At 48.0% G+C, this 15,375-nt stretch overlaps 2 protein-coding genes across 2 annotated transcripts; both read left to right on the top strand.

The window, feature by feature from the left end:
- Positions 1–2,788: 2,788 nt before the first annotated feature.
- Positions 2,789–3,995, top strand: LOC125960118 (uncharacterized). Its single transcript, XM_049693323.1, has 3 exons — positions 2,789–2,921; positions 2,996–3,172; positions 3,241–3,995. The coding sequence occupies exons 1-3, from the start codon at positions 2,862–2,864 to the stop codon at positions 3,430–3,432; spliced, it is 429 nt and encodes a 142-aa protein (XP_049549280.1). The 5' UTR covers positions 2,789–2,861; the 3' UTR covers positions 3,433–3,995.
- Positions 3,996–4,006: 11 nt separating this feature from the next.
- Positions 4,007–4,647, top strand: LOC125960131 (uncharacterized). The gene is made up of 2 exons (XM_049693335.1): positions 4,007–4,257; positions 4,355–4,647. The coding sequence occupies exons 1-2, from the start codon at positions 4,234–4,236 to the stop codon at positions 4,544–4,546; spliced, it is 216 nt and encodes a 71-aa protein (XP_049549292.1). The 5' UTR covers positions 4,007–4,233; the 3' UTR covers positions 4,547–4,647.
- Positions 4,648–15,375: the final 10,728 nt, after the last annotated feature.

The raw sequence follows: 15,375 nt of genomic DNA, 5'->3' as shown, positions 1-15,375 counted from the left end.
GCCATACGTTGGTCTGGCCGACCATCGACGGGATCGTTTGAACAAAGCACCCCAACCAGTTCCAGTTGTATGTGTGACGGGGAACATCTGGAGCAACAAAGGCCCGAGCAATGGGGGTAGTAAGGATCATGGAGGAATCAAAGGTAGAGGATGGCAAGCGAACCCATAGGGAATCGTTTTGTCTCCAGTGTCCCCGAGGCGACAATCTGCTAGAAGGTCCTTGTCAGGATGGAGAGTCACCTATACAAGAGGATGACTTCCTCCTTTTTGGTTCCCAAAGCCCAAAGGCTAGAACACGACAAATGAACAGTTAGTCCTTTGTCTCCGTTGCAAACTAATTGGCAGATTTTTCCTCTTTACGGGCTTACCAATTTGACCGCTGGATCGTGATCCGATCTGCAACATTTATGCTGCCGACTTATCACACAAATATGCTCCCAACATTTGTCGGAATACACTTTTTCCAGCATGAAAATGTTGAATAAATAAATGAAAATAATAAATTCAATACACAGTGGATGCAATTGAAGAACCAGAACAATCTGGCAAATGCGGAGCAGCAGCAGGAGAAGCCGACTGTCCGTTGGGGGGAAAGGCCGTTAACTCACTCACTCCAGCGTAATTAATCACGAAACGCAAAACTTTTCTCATTTGCTCCGTCGGCGCAATGAATTCCAATTGGAGCGTTGCCTGTCATGCTTTAATCATGACAATCGGACGCTCTTCTCTCGCGAACACCGAACCAACCAGCCAGGCCACGAAAATACCATCATCGAGGAGCGTCACGAGCAAAATGTTGTCTTCCAAATTTCTCAACGATAAATCATACGTCCTGCCACAGCATTTTATTTGATGCCACGTCTCGGGTTTGCATCAGTTCAGTTCAGTTCGGTTCAGTTGTGCCCCATTTTTGGCAATACGCTTAAGACCATCCAGACTGTCTGGGAGAAACTTACGAAGACGCTATCATTCTTCCAAACCGACCGGAGCGCAAGAGCAGCGGCCCATGGTCCATGATTAAGACGAGCAATCTTAAAGAGCGCAACTACTTCGTTCTCAATGCCCTCACTTCGTGGAATACCGGTGTGTAGCTGCCAGCTGGCCGTAGGGCTTGATTTGGCTTGACTCATTTTCCTTTATTTTGTGCTTTTTTGTCGAAAATTATTAGAAAGTTGATTTGGAAGTTTATATTTGATTTACGTACCCCGAGGGGCGGGCGTGTTTCGTGCTAAGCCGTGCTTTAGGCGAAGGCCAAAAGTTACGTCGACCGAAAAGTGGGCCGGCAGACGGTTTCATAATTCATTTGGCTGGCAGTTGATGTGGGGTTTTGACTCGGTTTTTGGATAGACACATTTTTAATCATATTCGGTCTTCTCCTTTTCTCCAGTGCTAACCTCACAGTAAATTCGGTCCAATCCACTTCATGCGATGTTGTGAACGATGGCCGCACCTTGGCCCGTGCACCACAGGCCACAAATTTATTTAAATCTAAACAACTACCTTCGCTCACGCATGATGTTGTGCGGCCGCCACTTGAATGCCAATTTATTCACCGGATCCGGCGCGCCTTGCAAACCGCATTAAATCCCAATCCAGTCCGGTCCGGCTTTACCACAACCGGTTGACTTCAGTATGCAAAGGAAGTGCTGCATAATCACACCCAGCAGAAGGACGACGGTCAGGTCTATCGAGTGAGTCCAGGCCCACAACCGGACACTTCTACTGTGTACCGTCGCTGTAAGGATAATCCACAAAGTATACCTGAACCAGGACCTTGGCCTGGGGTGATAGTGACGTAGACAAAGCTCCCGTTACCTTCAGCTCCTCGATCGTACAATCATTGCCGGTGAGACAATGCTGATTGCGGGTGGATGGGTGGACTACTTTCTGATTTGCAAGCCAGCGCCAGCCAGCAATCCATTGCTGCTGGTTTCGTGCTGACCGAAAGGGGCACGTAACGACCATAAAGTACAAATTTATTCATGATTCGTTCGGAATCCGAACAAGCATTAAGTGGGTCGGAAGCCCCATGGATGGAGAGGCCCGGCCAGAGGGAGCGCCAACTATGCGACCATTATTTGCCTTCTCATCCGGCCTGCCGGGATCCGAAAACCCGACGACGACAACGAAGACGATGACGACGATGACGACCGGGAAAGGATTGCTTGGGTGATATGATGGAAAAATGAAATGGAACGACACTCCGGACTCCATGGTTACCACAGCACGTGCACACACACAGCAACCTTCTCCTTTCACACGCGCCACGTCAGTGATTGCCAGAAATGTCGGATGTCACACAACAAACATCAACAATGGGGTCTAACTGATTATGGAAGTTATAATTTTATTTACAACACCAGCACGTACACTACCATAACTTTCTGTACGCTCCTGGCTCCTGTGGCGGTTGCTGTGCTGTAACTGGTGGCTTCCCGAGTGTCCGGGCATGTGCATGTTCCAGTTCCCTTGTTCCGAGTGGCGCCCCCTCCCCAGTTTCAACCATTCATCAAAGTCACACAACATTTACTCAACCAATGTTCGGCGTGACACAGTCCGAGACGACATCGCAGCGCTGCGCCGTGATTGTACAAACAAGCAGTTTCCGTTTGTATTTAATTCAACTCTTTCTCTCTGTCTTTCTCTCTCTCTCTCTCTCTCTCTCTCTCTTTCTCTCTCTTTCTCTCTCTCCTTTGCTCTGTTCATCTCAAATCCCATCCGCCCTTGGCAAAACACTTGCGTCAACAGTAACTTCTTCACGGCGAGCGCTCGCTAGGGGCAAGGAAGGAAATAAAAAGCGAACCCCCTTACCACTGGGAACCAGAAACATTGCTGAAAGTTAGCCAATTATACCTGGAAGGATGGCCGCTCGAATGACAATCATGTTGCCGCTGGCCGTGGCTTTGATCTGTCTGCTGCAGGTAGCTTAACCTTTCGGCATCGCACTACATGATCATCGAAGCATAACTTTCACTGTCCCTCATTCGTTTGTCAGACGGAACCCGGAATGGCGGCACATAGCCACATCAGGAAAGTTCTGCAGCTGTTCCGCAGCATCGAGCTGGACGATTCGAAGAAGAGCTTCTACCTGACCGCGGCCAAGTACGGCATTCAGACGCAGCTGCGGGAACCGCTCGTCCGATTCGCTGGAGGCTTTGCACCGTCCACTAGGGTATGATCGTTCGAGATGATCTCGATCCTTGAGCGTTTGCCTGTCTAATCCGAATGGTTTACTTTCAGCTATCCGAAGCATGCGTGAAGAATGCGATAGCCCGTATATACGAAATTGAGGGAGAGTTTTATGCTAAGTTCAGCTACGCGTGTGAAAACCACGATCCATACTCAGTCGAATGCCTGGAGGAAGCACAGGATGACTACCTCACCAAGCTGGTGGAGCTGTTCAAGGAAACCAAGAAATGTTTGCGGGAATAAGAGGGCGAAAGTGAAAAGCGTAAGAGAAGAGAAAGAATGGCGAAGAAAGTATCCACAAACGGAGTCATGATGGAATTGTGGCTCGAAAACTATGATTTCTGAGAAGAACAGGATGGCTTTCAAACAAACAATAATCCGATGCATTAATCGAATAGCGATGGATTACATTTTTTACTTTACTTGCATGTCAGAAAAGTCCTGAAGGTATTGTCTGTTCCGTTCCTGAGAATAATGCACAAGAACACTTTTCCAATGAGCTTCACATTTCATGATGAGCTGATTCTTAGTACCGCCCAGTAGAGACAGACAACCGACTTGTTGATGAGCGATTGGATCAATATTGAGATGAGTTCATCATCGTCCGACTCCGAGTTTGTTCAGATGGCATGCAATCCCATGCAACCTGGGGAAAGTAATTGCATCTAGTCGTGGTTTCTGTTTGCATTCACAGTGTTACACAGGTGAGCAATGACTCGGTCCCTCGATGTGTGTGTGTGCTCCAGACGTGCTTTTAAAGAAAACGCTCGATGGAAAAACAGTATAAAAGTTGTAATTGAATCGTATTCAGTACAAACCTTAATTGATTGTGCATCAAGATGGAACTGACTGGCACAAGAATTGCACTGGTTGGTTGGGTTACGGTTCCAGTTCGATGCCATCGATGCGACACACGAGCACGCCAACAAAGTGACGAACATCTTCAGGCGCGTCAAGCAGGACAAAACGAAAAACGCGGTTTATCTAGATTCCGTCCACACGGGAGTCAAGACGCTGCTAAAGGATCCGCTCGTCTCAAAGGCAATGCTTCTGCCAGCAGGCACAAAGGTAAGCAGCATTACACAACTCCATCCCTCGATTCCGGTTAGCTCAGTAGCCACCACTTATACGGAATGGAATCGCATTTGCTTCTCTCGTTGTGCAGATTTCTGATGACTGTCTAAACGCCCTGGTGGACGAAGCGAGAGAGCATGAAAACAAGTTCTACGCGGACTTTACGTACAATTGCGAGGGCCAGATTGGTACATCGTATCCGTGCCTGGAGAAGGGACGAGAGACGTACTATGAAAATCTGAAAGCCCTGGAAGCATCCACTGCAAAGTGTTGCAACATGTAATGGCCGCTGTAACAACTATGATGACCATGATGATGATGATGATGACCATCATGATGATGATCTGTGGTAACATGAAATAAAATTAAAATATCACGAGCAAATTGAATGGTTGATGTCCATTTTTGTGCTCGAAAAAGATTTTCCACTAAAAAAATCATTCTGACGCGATGGTTTGAGCACGATTTCCCGTACTTGTCGACAGTTTTTGTCCAACCAAACGGCCCCAGATAACGGGGAAAATTAAATAAATAAATCCCCCGTCCCGTCCAGAATGAAGCTGAAAGCCTCCGATGAGCCGTTAGCACGTAAAACGGACCGCACGCGAAAAAAAGGGGTTGATTTGTGGACCAACGCAAAAAACGCCCCGAAAACCAACCGAACGTCCTGCCCACCCAGTGGATCATCGGGTCCACGACCACTTCAACCGTTCTCGTGCACTCGTGCTTCTCAAACAGAAAAGCGAAGGAAAAAAGAGCAGCAGTTATTAAAATAATGCCACATCGAAGAGCGTGGCGCTCACAATGAAGCAAGCACGATCCTGACGAGCAAAAAAAGGAACATACAATGGCTCTTCACGTCCCCAGCTGGCTGGTGTCCCATGCAAAAAAAAAAAAGAAATCGGTCCATACCCTGCGACTGGGAGCAACGCCAAGTGGCGATAAATAAGACCTTGGCACAACAAAAGTCAGCACAATAAAGGCGGTGATAAAGGCCATAATTAAAGAAGTAATGAACAGTCGCTCAGGCATGCTGGAACTAGGGTTTGTCGGAGAATGTTGACAAGAAGTGGACCCTTCAGTATTGAGTGACCCTGCGAGGGAGGCTGAAAGCCTGGAAGGTCCTTTATTTATTTCAGAAACACTCCCGGGTTGCTGTTGGGTTGCGAGGTTCGAGAAGAATTTAATTTTCCCTTTCCAAACACAGCAGTGACAGCTCGAAAAATTTATTCAAAATGGCATCCCAACATGGCGCATCGTAGATTCCATTCGAGTAAATCCAACAAACATTGCTAATTCCTTCCCGCCTGCCCGGATTGTCATTCGCGGTGATTTAAGGAGATTCACAAATGGATTGCGGAAGGTCTTATAACGGACGTGTGTCCATCCCATCATCCATCGTCACGCAGCATAAACAGTTCGGCATTTAAGTTAAGAACGCCTTATTGGAGAGCCCCGCACAACAACGACCAATCCAATCTAGCAAGGACCTAGGGGACCTTTTTTCGGGACCCCCGGAGGAGTAAACATTGAACCGTGACCATAATTTAACCCACACTGACCACACGTGGGCACAATTCCCACAACCCCACAAACATAGTCTGTGTGTGAGTGCGGGAGTGTGTTCAAGGTAGAAGGTTTAACGAAATTGAAACCGTACGACAACCGTCGGTTTCTAGAAGTCCCCAGAATCCCTTGTAGCATAGCAAGAGGGGTTAGGATTGAATTTTACATTCGATCATGTTTCATCAGCCAGCACCCCATCGGCAACCACCGCCGGGATGCTTGTATCTGTTGCGAAATAGTTACAAAGCTCAGCTCTCTCTCTCTCTCTTTCTCTTTCTCTCTCTCTTTCTCTTTCTCTCTCTCTTTCCCTCTGGAATTGTGAGGTGGCAGGAGCGGATGGATTTATCTTATTCAATCGTTTAGCCGCTCCTCGCAACGCTCGTCGTCGTCGTAGTCGTGACTCTTGGAATTGTAATCAAAACCCCCCAAACACGGGATGGTTTTTTTGGACGGAAATGGATGAAAATGGATCATTTAGAGGGTCCAAAGCTTCAAAAGGGTAGCCCGAGGAGACTACGAACTGCCAAACCCGAAAGCATCCTTTAAAAAAAAAAGGGACACATTCTCTTTGATCGAACCCGTAGCTCGTAGAATAGTCTGACCGATACTGGGAAGGAGAGAAGGTTCATATGGTATAATCTTTTATTAAGAGTCGAATAGCCCCCAGAGCCGACCGAGAGGGAATCCCGTTTGATGTTCACTCCGGTCCGGTTCGGTTTTCATTTTCTCTTTCGGCCACACGGTTGCGGTCTTCCGAATTAACACACCCCACCCCCCGTTGGAGGGCTTTTTGTCCAGGAGATCAAACATTTCCTTTACAACGAAAACGGAACGGATCTTTTCTCCTTTTCGATGGCGCGCCGGTGCTGGCCACAAGGAATCCATGTTTTCCTTTCATTGGATTGCCCGCTGGTCACACCGGGGAGTAACATTTTACTACGGAACTCCATCGAGCATACATCGAGCCTCCAACATCTCAATCCGACCGCTTTAGGTTTTGAGCTCCAAGAGTATTCTTCCAGAAAGGTGGTTCGTTAAATTTGCAGTTTCACTTTCCCGGTTTTTTTTTCGCCATTTTCATCACGTACTAAACGAATTATGCTTGCATCCTCCTTTCCCCCACGGGGCCTACTATGACGACTGCAAAAGTCAGTTGCAACCGATGAACTGCGGTTTCTTCCGGTTTTTAATCCTCGGGTTTCCGGTTTCGCATGCACACAGTCACGTCATGCCGATTCGTGGTGCAATTGCAACTGCATCTAGTGCTTCCGGGAGGGGGCATGATCCCTGGATGAGAGCCCCCTGAAGTTCGCTCTCTCTCTCTCACACACACACACACACACACACACACACACAAAAGCAACGGAAGCGCAGCCACAGTTTGCTTAAAAATCCCGACAGCAGCTAACTTTTCATTGCAAACAACTCATCGGCTGCATGGTGCGTGCATGGTCCAAGTTCTTTTCATGCCGAATCATCACGAGCGCTTTATGAATAATTCAACAGTTTTCACAAACTTCTAGCGTAGGCCATGGTGACGAGTGGTGCTCACGGTTTCCCGGCAGCAGAACAAAAAAAGAAAGACCACGCGCCGCGACATGACCAATGGCGTGGTCTCGAAGGATGATCGTGTGTTCGTAGATGGAGGAGCATACAAAAAAAAGCAATCAAACTGATAACTACATCGGACTCTTCTGTCAGTTGAGCACATTTGACGGATGCACTAGAAATTTCCGCTTTCGCCTTCGTACGATCAGCTTTTGCTTTGTCCGATAAATCTGTCTGCACGTTGGCCACGTATAAGGCATTGGGTGGTGACAACCAAAACCACCAATGATGGGCTTAGTGGTCTGAGAGGATAGTGACACTATTTTAGAGAGCACTAAGTCACTCCACAACCACCAAAGGATGGCAAGCAGTAAGAGTTCCTCCTGAAAACGATGCCCTAAAGCCATCCAAGTCATAGTTCGCGACGAAAGACAAATACCTGGCCGAAAGCAACTCCACCCCCGCGTGGAAGATAATAACTTAGGAATCTCCAGTTCCCGGACCTGTGGGACCTGTGGAAAATTCCACTTGGCACTTTCCAGCGCCCCGGCGCAGCCCAGCAGCAGCTTGACAGCGGAAAAGTTTCTTTTTTCGCAAAAACTTCGGTGTCATCAGCACGCAGCGCGCAGCGGTCGGTTCCTGGGTTGGTCGGTGGATAGGTTGTTGTGATAAATATTTGCCGACGCATCAGACGGGCAGGGAGAGGCGAGAGAGCCCCTCCCCCCCCCCCCTCCGCATTCTCCTGAACGGCTCCCTGGGGATTGTTTGGAAGAAACAACAAAATGAAACACGGTTTCTGGCGCTGGGTTCATAATCTCGCCCCACGCCAACACGGAACGGTATCGGTAGTGTAGGGGCGTGGTGGACTGGTCAGGGACTGGTGAGGTGTGTTGAAAATGAGCTTGACCATCCCCCGCGGCGAACGTCGCGTCAGTCAGCCGGAAAATGGTGGATAAAACGATGCCGATGACGATGATGGCGGTACGGTAGTTGTTGAGTTTTGATTTAATTAACTAAATCGCTTTAGAATGGAATATAAATTGAATTATTTTCCAGCCGGTCTGGCGGGAGATGAACTTTTAGAAAAGCGCCAAACACCCAGGTACCTTAAAGTGTCAGCTCATTGTAGATGCGACAGTAGCTGATGTTCGTAGTAACAATCCTCGACTAGATGAAATTTCTGTGTTCACGAGTATCATAATTCTACAGTGATGGAAAATGTATTCTAGCAACTTCTTGTATTAATCTAGTTCATATACTACTAAGTGGACTAGGCTTAACTAACTTTCCAACCAACTTACAGCCTAGTCTAATGAAAAATGTTTTCTTCGAGGGAGTTTTGGAAAGTTAAAATTGAAATTAAACCTACCCTACCACGCACCAGCGGAGCTGTCGTCCGTTAGACACAACATGTAACCGGTTAACATGTCAGGGCGCCCCATTGGGACTGTCAGAACTTTACGGTATACCCAGCGCACCAGCGTCTCTCGCAGTTGCGTTGTATTGGCATCATGTACGCCGAAGCCAGACCATTGCATTGCACGTGGCAACCAAAGAAAGCAACCGAAACCCCCGAGCAAAACATTTAACGATTCACCGAATCCTAAAGCTCGAGCCAATAAAACCGAAGGCTGAGAATCAAGATTTCTCTCCCCGTCGGGGCATGTTGGCAAGTTGGAACATTGTCTTGGCTGGAGGGGACCGTATAGCAAAAGCGTAAGAAGTTTGAACTCCCCCGGCGATGGGCTGTGGGTGATTTTAATTTCGAGCACGTCCCATGCGACACCGAACCTCGCAGCCTGTGTTTGCGGGGTGCAGTGGCGATGGCCAAACGCGGCCCAAAAACCCATCAACGGCCAAATGTTAAGCTGACGGACAAGTTTCATCCCTGTCAACACGTTTGCACGAGGCACCAACCAGTCACCTAGTTCCCCTTTCGCTGGCCGCTAGTCTATTGATAGCGTAGCCCCGGTGGAACCTCCTGCTAGGTTGACTTTAGCTGTAGATATCAGTCAGTACGATGGGGAAGGGGGCGAAAAAAAAAGAATCTGTGATCTGTGACCTTTCATCTGGTTCTCAGTTCTTCTTTGGGCAATTTTCATTTTTCCTTTTCTCTCGTTCACCGAAAAAAGCGGATCCAGATTTGGCGCAAGAGGGGAGAAGGGAGGTCACGGCGTGATGAAGATGATTTCGGCACGCAGCTCGCCTTACTGATGACAAGGGTTCGTTCGCTCTTGGCTGGACGGTGATCAAACCTAAAGCCAAAGTGGACCAGACCGGTCTCGTTAGTGAAGACAGCACGCACACAATGACACACACACACACATACATGTGCTAAAGGCTAATGGAAAATTGTGTTTCGGTAGCCGACAGCAAGCGCCGCCTGCCAGGAATGCAAGAGAGAGTCCAGTGTGTCGCCAAAAAATCCAAGAAACTTTCCACGATGCAGCAGCACGTTGAGCAGCAGCAGCACAAGAATGTTCATCAACCGTTCCGTGGCCGGCTCTTTCATCTAAATGATGCTGGCCTGAGGCGAGCAGGGCTCGGGGTATCACTAAGAAGGAAGACATTTTGGATTAAACCCATGCCAGTGGAAAGACCGTTGCATAGTCGGTCTGTATGGCTAGACAATGATCCACCGACCATCCTGATGGTGAATTAGGGATTTACGATGTCGGTTGCTGCTCTTCACGTTTCAGTTTCTAGCAGCTTGTATTCAAACAAATCTCCTCGAGCAGTCGTTATAGATGATGTTGAAGACGCTGACTACACAGCACTCGACCTTCCACTTACTTGTAACATGGTTCTTGTTATGGTTTTGAAAATAAGCAAATGCATGGCCCCACGGCCCTGAACGCAAAATCCTAAGGATTTGCAAGAGTTGACCAGCTTTTGTCTTCCCTTTCTCCGCAATATGCTACAACGGTTGCGCCACACGTTTCGCCGAATTTCGAGCATAAGCAGTGCGGAAAATATAAAGTAAAATCCACCCCACCCACCCACACCAGCAAAACCACCCGAAACCACGCGGCTGTTGCGAGGGATTATTTTCCTATCCATATTCCCAAAAAACCCCAACGCCAAATATGTTGCTGCCGGGGGCTACTAATATTTTGTTTTTGATTTTCCGTTGGCCATTTCATTTTGTTCCGTCGTCCAGATTGTTATCACGTTATCTTCCAAGAAGCCAGGCGGGCTGACCGAACGGAGCGGAGCGCAGATTCAATTTGCTGTGATGTTTACCAAAAGCCTGCCCTGTCCGGTGCTTGTTGGCATGTTTTGCTCGTGCGCTGCCGCCCCGCGGTAGAACCCTCGAGGAGATACAAATTGTGAAAATGTTACAAGAATCAGCTCAGGCCTCGGCTCGGTTCGGTAGCATCTTACACAACGAGGCGATGATAATCCAGATACCGGAAGCTACGGTGCTCACGGTGCCCTTTTGCAATACTTTAAGCACGCACCGCTTTGGTGATGGATGGTGGCTTTCGCTTTGGTGGCCAACAAACTGTCCAAACTCTGGCGTCTTGAGTCAAGGGAATAAGCCTTCAATTATCGATACTGTGCACGATCCACTCTAAAACGATTCGCTAACCGGCTAGGGATGGGCTGGTTTTGCGGCGCTTAATTTTGCTTTCCAGCCAATTAACGTTAATTTCATTTTGTAATAAGATTGCTGCTCACGCTCCACAATGGTCGGTCCCACGAGAGATTGAGGCCGAGTGGATGGCCAGTTTGATCCCATCTCGCCGACAGATTGGGCTCGAAACGTCCAATCAACAACTCGTGTTTGAAGGATTACCACTGGGAGCTCAAAAGCGTACAGGAAGTCCTTTATTGATCTCCTACCTTAGACGACTCGTACGATACGCTGCTGCTACCCGTCTGACAAATATGAGGTCTTTAATAAAATTTAATAGCACATTTAATATCGATGGAAAATTAACTACCCAATCGGTGGCCATGTTCGTTGGAAATAAATTGAAAAACATTTTCCGAGATTTCTTTTTCTCGCCGCCACCGTTTTGCAGCACCCAGCATCGGATGAAAATAGATCTTTTCTAATTTCTTTCTCTTCTTTCCGGTTTCTTGCTCCGATTCGTGCTTGAGATTGGTGTGGGACGAAGGATGGCAATCGTCTGTTACCTGACCTAGCCGTAACATCGAAGCAATGAAAACTTACATCCCGTTGTCAGGGGAGAGGGAACTATTAATAACAAGTTCCTCGTAAAATGGAACTCTTATTTTAAGCCACAAAGAAAGAATGCTTCCACTTCCTATCGGTGCTTGCGATCGGCAGCCACCTTCGACAGTTGGTGTGCTTTGTCGAACATCCAGAACATCCGTTCGTTCCGTTTCTGTTTCGAGCATCTTTCTTTTTGTGTATGTTGAGAACCGTCTTCTAGAACTTGTACCTTCGCGACCATCGGGTTCTGGCGTGACGTAGCAGGCTCTAGCCACTAGAGCGACCTTCTCTTTTGGAAGCAGCAGCTGGCTCGGAAGTGTGGATCCGCTGCTACGCGAAACGCCTCGCGACTTCATCGCGCGCTAAAAACGCCGCGGATAACGTGGAAACTTTTTCCCACGGAAGGAATTAATTTAGTGTAGCGATAACGATGGAGCTCAACTACTGTACTCGAGCCTCGAGTGATCTAGATTATCAAATGATGCTTGAGCGGCAGTAGCCCGAGAGCGAAAGCGAGAGAGAGAGAGACAGAGGGCAAAGGTATTTAACGTTGTAATGAGAAAAGTTGCTTTTTGTTAAATTTTCAGCCGCGGAAACGCTGTCCGGAGTAGAACAGTCTATACACCAGACAAGGTGAGTGGTGTTGAGTAACAAATACAAGCAAAGGTAAGTGGCACAGGACACATAGCTTTATTGGCTAACGTTGTACAGAAAAGGAGCACCAACAGCTTCTGTGGAATTTTTGGTTAAATTTCTCTTGAAATTACTGCCTCAACGGCATCAGAGTTCATATGGTTTAGAAAGTAAATTAGCAACAAAATGTATAAAAGAGCCAGGAAAGTGAAAGTCACTCGGCTCCTCGGCACCCTCGACACCGCTGCAACGTGATAAAAGTAAGGAGCACGATGATACGAAGATTTATTGGTAAGTCCCGCAGCGTTATCCTCATCACCATTTGCGAACCTCCTCTTATCAGCCTACACCAACGCGCTTACGAGAAAATGTGTGCTTTACCGAGCGAACGAGAGAGAGAGAGAGAGAGAGTCTGCAGGAGAGAGAAAAAACGTCTCAGTAAAATCGACAATTTGTTTGCTTCGTTTCGGAGAAAAAAGCAAAGAAAACTCCGAGCCAAGCCACGGCCCTTGGCGCTGGTCGAATGTGAAGAACTCATAAACATGCCACCGGCATCGCTGGCTAATATTTCATTCAAACTTCATGCTCCGCCAAGCAGAGTTGCCTCTCAAGAGGCAAGAAGCTCTTTTGCTCCCCGCTATCCTTCTCTGCTATTTCACCTGCCGGTGGAAAGCAGAAATCGTGACCACCACCAGCAGCAGCAGCAGTATGTAGAGAGCATCCTGGCAGTCCACACCCACCTGTGAGGCGTGATTCGAAGTTTTTTTTTTCCCCCCGACCCGAACCAAAACGTGGCATGTGGCGACTGTGACCTGTAACCTTCACAGCAAACGGCCAATGGCAGATGGCAGAAAAGGCCACCACCGCCATCGACCATTCAGGGAGTTTGTGAATTTTTTATCATTTTAAATAAAAATGGCCAACAAGTTTGGTCACGTGGCCGAACGGCCGGCCGGGGAACGTTAAAGTGCTACGATGATGATGGATGAAACAGCGCCATAAAACGCGATACGCACCCATTATGCTTAATGTACCCGCGGTATCTGGTAACAGTACCCAGAGTGTGGGTGTTTGTGTTTTCCTTTGCCTGGAACGCTGCGGGAATAGCGCTCGTGGCATGGGGATGCTGCATAGCACTTTTCACTTTTCTTGACCCATTTTAAAATCCCTCCAACAGCATTTCACATTTCCAAGGGATTTAAAGGACTTTTTCCCCATTCGCCGGCCGCGTCGTTTCCGAGCGTGTGACAGGCTGTTGTGGAGGGTGCTTTTCTTTCTTCTGTTGCTGTCCTAGCACAATACCCGCCATTCCCGTGAGCTGGAGAAGGGAATAAACAATGGGAAAGGAAACATTTACGAGTGAAAGCCACCCTAGACACAAACGTCCTCGACGTGCACGGTCGTCGTGGAATGTAATGGCGATGATTAAAGCTTAAGATGGATACACTCGCACCGAGGACCATCCTCTGCCAGCGCTGGATGCTATCCTTTGGCTCACTCCATGGCACGTGTCTAAGCGTGGTCTGAGGTGCTTGGAATGAAATTCCCGAAGGATTTCCCCTGTCAGGTCTGCCAGGTTCCAGGATCCGGGGGGCGATGATTAAAAAACATAAACCCACGCCAGCGACAAAAGCGCCCCTTCCTCTCCCTCACAGCCTCAGCTGCTGGCTTACGAAAGCGAGGATTTCTTGTTGCCAAAGAATGAGGACATCACGCATCCGTGCGCGTGAAATTGACAGCCGAAAGACGCTTCACGCTCTCACGGTACGGTTGGCACGAAGTGGGCCAATCGCATCCACGCACACACACACACACTCACACACATCAATCACGAGTCTTGTGCTTTCGTCCGTTGGTCGTCGAAGTTGGTCGTATAGAGACAGTGGACTGTCAGGAGAGCAAACAAAAAAAAATAGCATGGCCAGGGCAAATGAAGGATCCTGCGCTTCGCTGCATTCAATGAGTGAACACTTACAAGCGACGTTCTTCATCGCAGTGCGTTAAGGATCACTTTTCGTCCTTGATGTAGTAACGGAAACTTCTACAATATGGAACTTGTCATTGCCACTATCGGTGAAAGCCATGTGTCCAGGGAGGCACCAGCAGCGCAATTAGATTTTTGTGTCATGTGTCGATTGGAAGCAGTTTATTCGAAAAGTAAATGATGAAAAGATCTTTTTTAGTGCAGACCAGTTCTCAAGAAGATACTTCTGGTATCGTGACTTATTGCTCTTTACCTATTGAACAAGAATTCTATGAAGGATTCCAACATTGGTTAGTGTTTTTTATGATTAACTATACTCTGCAGATAGTAAAGCACTAAGATCAAAACATTTCGGAATCAAAATTGGTCTTTTATCGGTTTTATGCCATTGGTTTGTGTAGCACTAGAACTCATCCGTACACCTAATAGACACTATTTATTATTCTTTAAACCTTTTGACTTTCAGGAAGTGAGTTCACTAATCAAAATAGTACAAAACTTTCACCTCACTCTAGCAGCGGCATCAGCAACAGAATTCTTCCCTAACCCAAACAGGAAGGTGCTTTCCTCTGCGGTTTACCTTCATCACATGGTCCCACTGGCCCTTTTCCAAACCTCCCCCTCTCCCACTAAAAGTCATCTACCGACACATTCCCAAAGCCCGACCCCGACCACATGGAGCGCTAGTTGGAAAAAGGACCGACACGGCTGTGATTTCCAGGCCAACCTGTCTGCCAGACCATCCCCTCCAAAAAAAACCAAATTCCAACCACATCTGCCTGCCTATTCGGTCACCGCCATGCCTCGGTTTGTTTGGCAGATTTTCCAACCTGCAGCACCGTCCTGCAGGAACAGCAACCGACAATGACGAAGCCACCACCCGCCGGCTGGCCCAGGCCCACAGATGATGATCACGGTGAGGATGAGCATGATAATGCAACTCTTCCGAGTCGCAATTTGGCACCGGGGACCGGTTCATTTAGGGTGCGACGCTTCGATCCCGATCCCGCGCCGTGACTCCGGAGGAGAGGAAAAAATGTAGCGAAAATTGGCATGAAGCTGGTGCCCGCAAGCGATGGTGATGCTTGGGTGGTACAAAAATGAATCACATCCTTCGATACTTTTGCTTCCGGCGTGGCACAGTATCACGTAACCCGCTGCTCCGATACCGGGGTCTCGCAAGACCACTCCTGGCGGA

Source organism: Anopheles darlingi, chromosome 2 (assembly GCF_943734745.1).
Source record: "Anopheles darlingi chromosome 2, idAnoDarlMG_H_01, whole genome shotgun sequence".
In the NCBI taxonomy this organism is placed as follows: Eukaryota; Metazoa; Arthropoda; class Insecta; order Diptera; family Culicidae; genus Anopheles; species Anopheles darlingi.
Note: the sequence above shows the minus strand (reverse complement) of the source record. Positions and strands in the feature narration are given on the sequence as shown.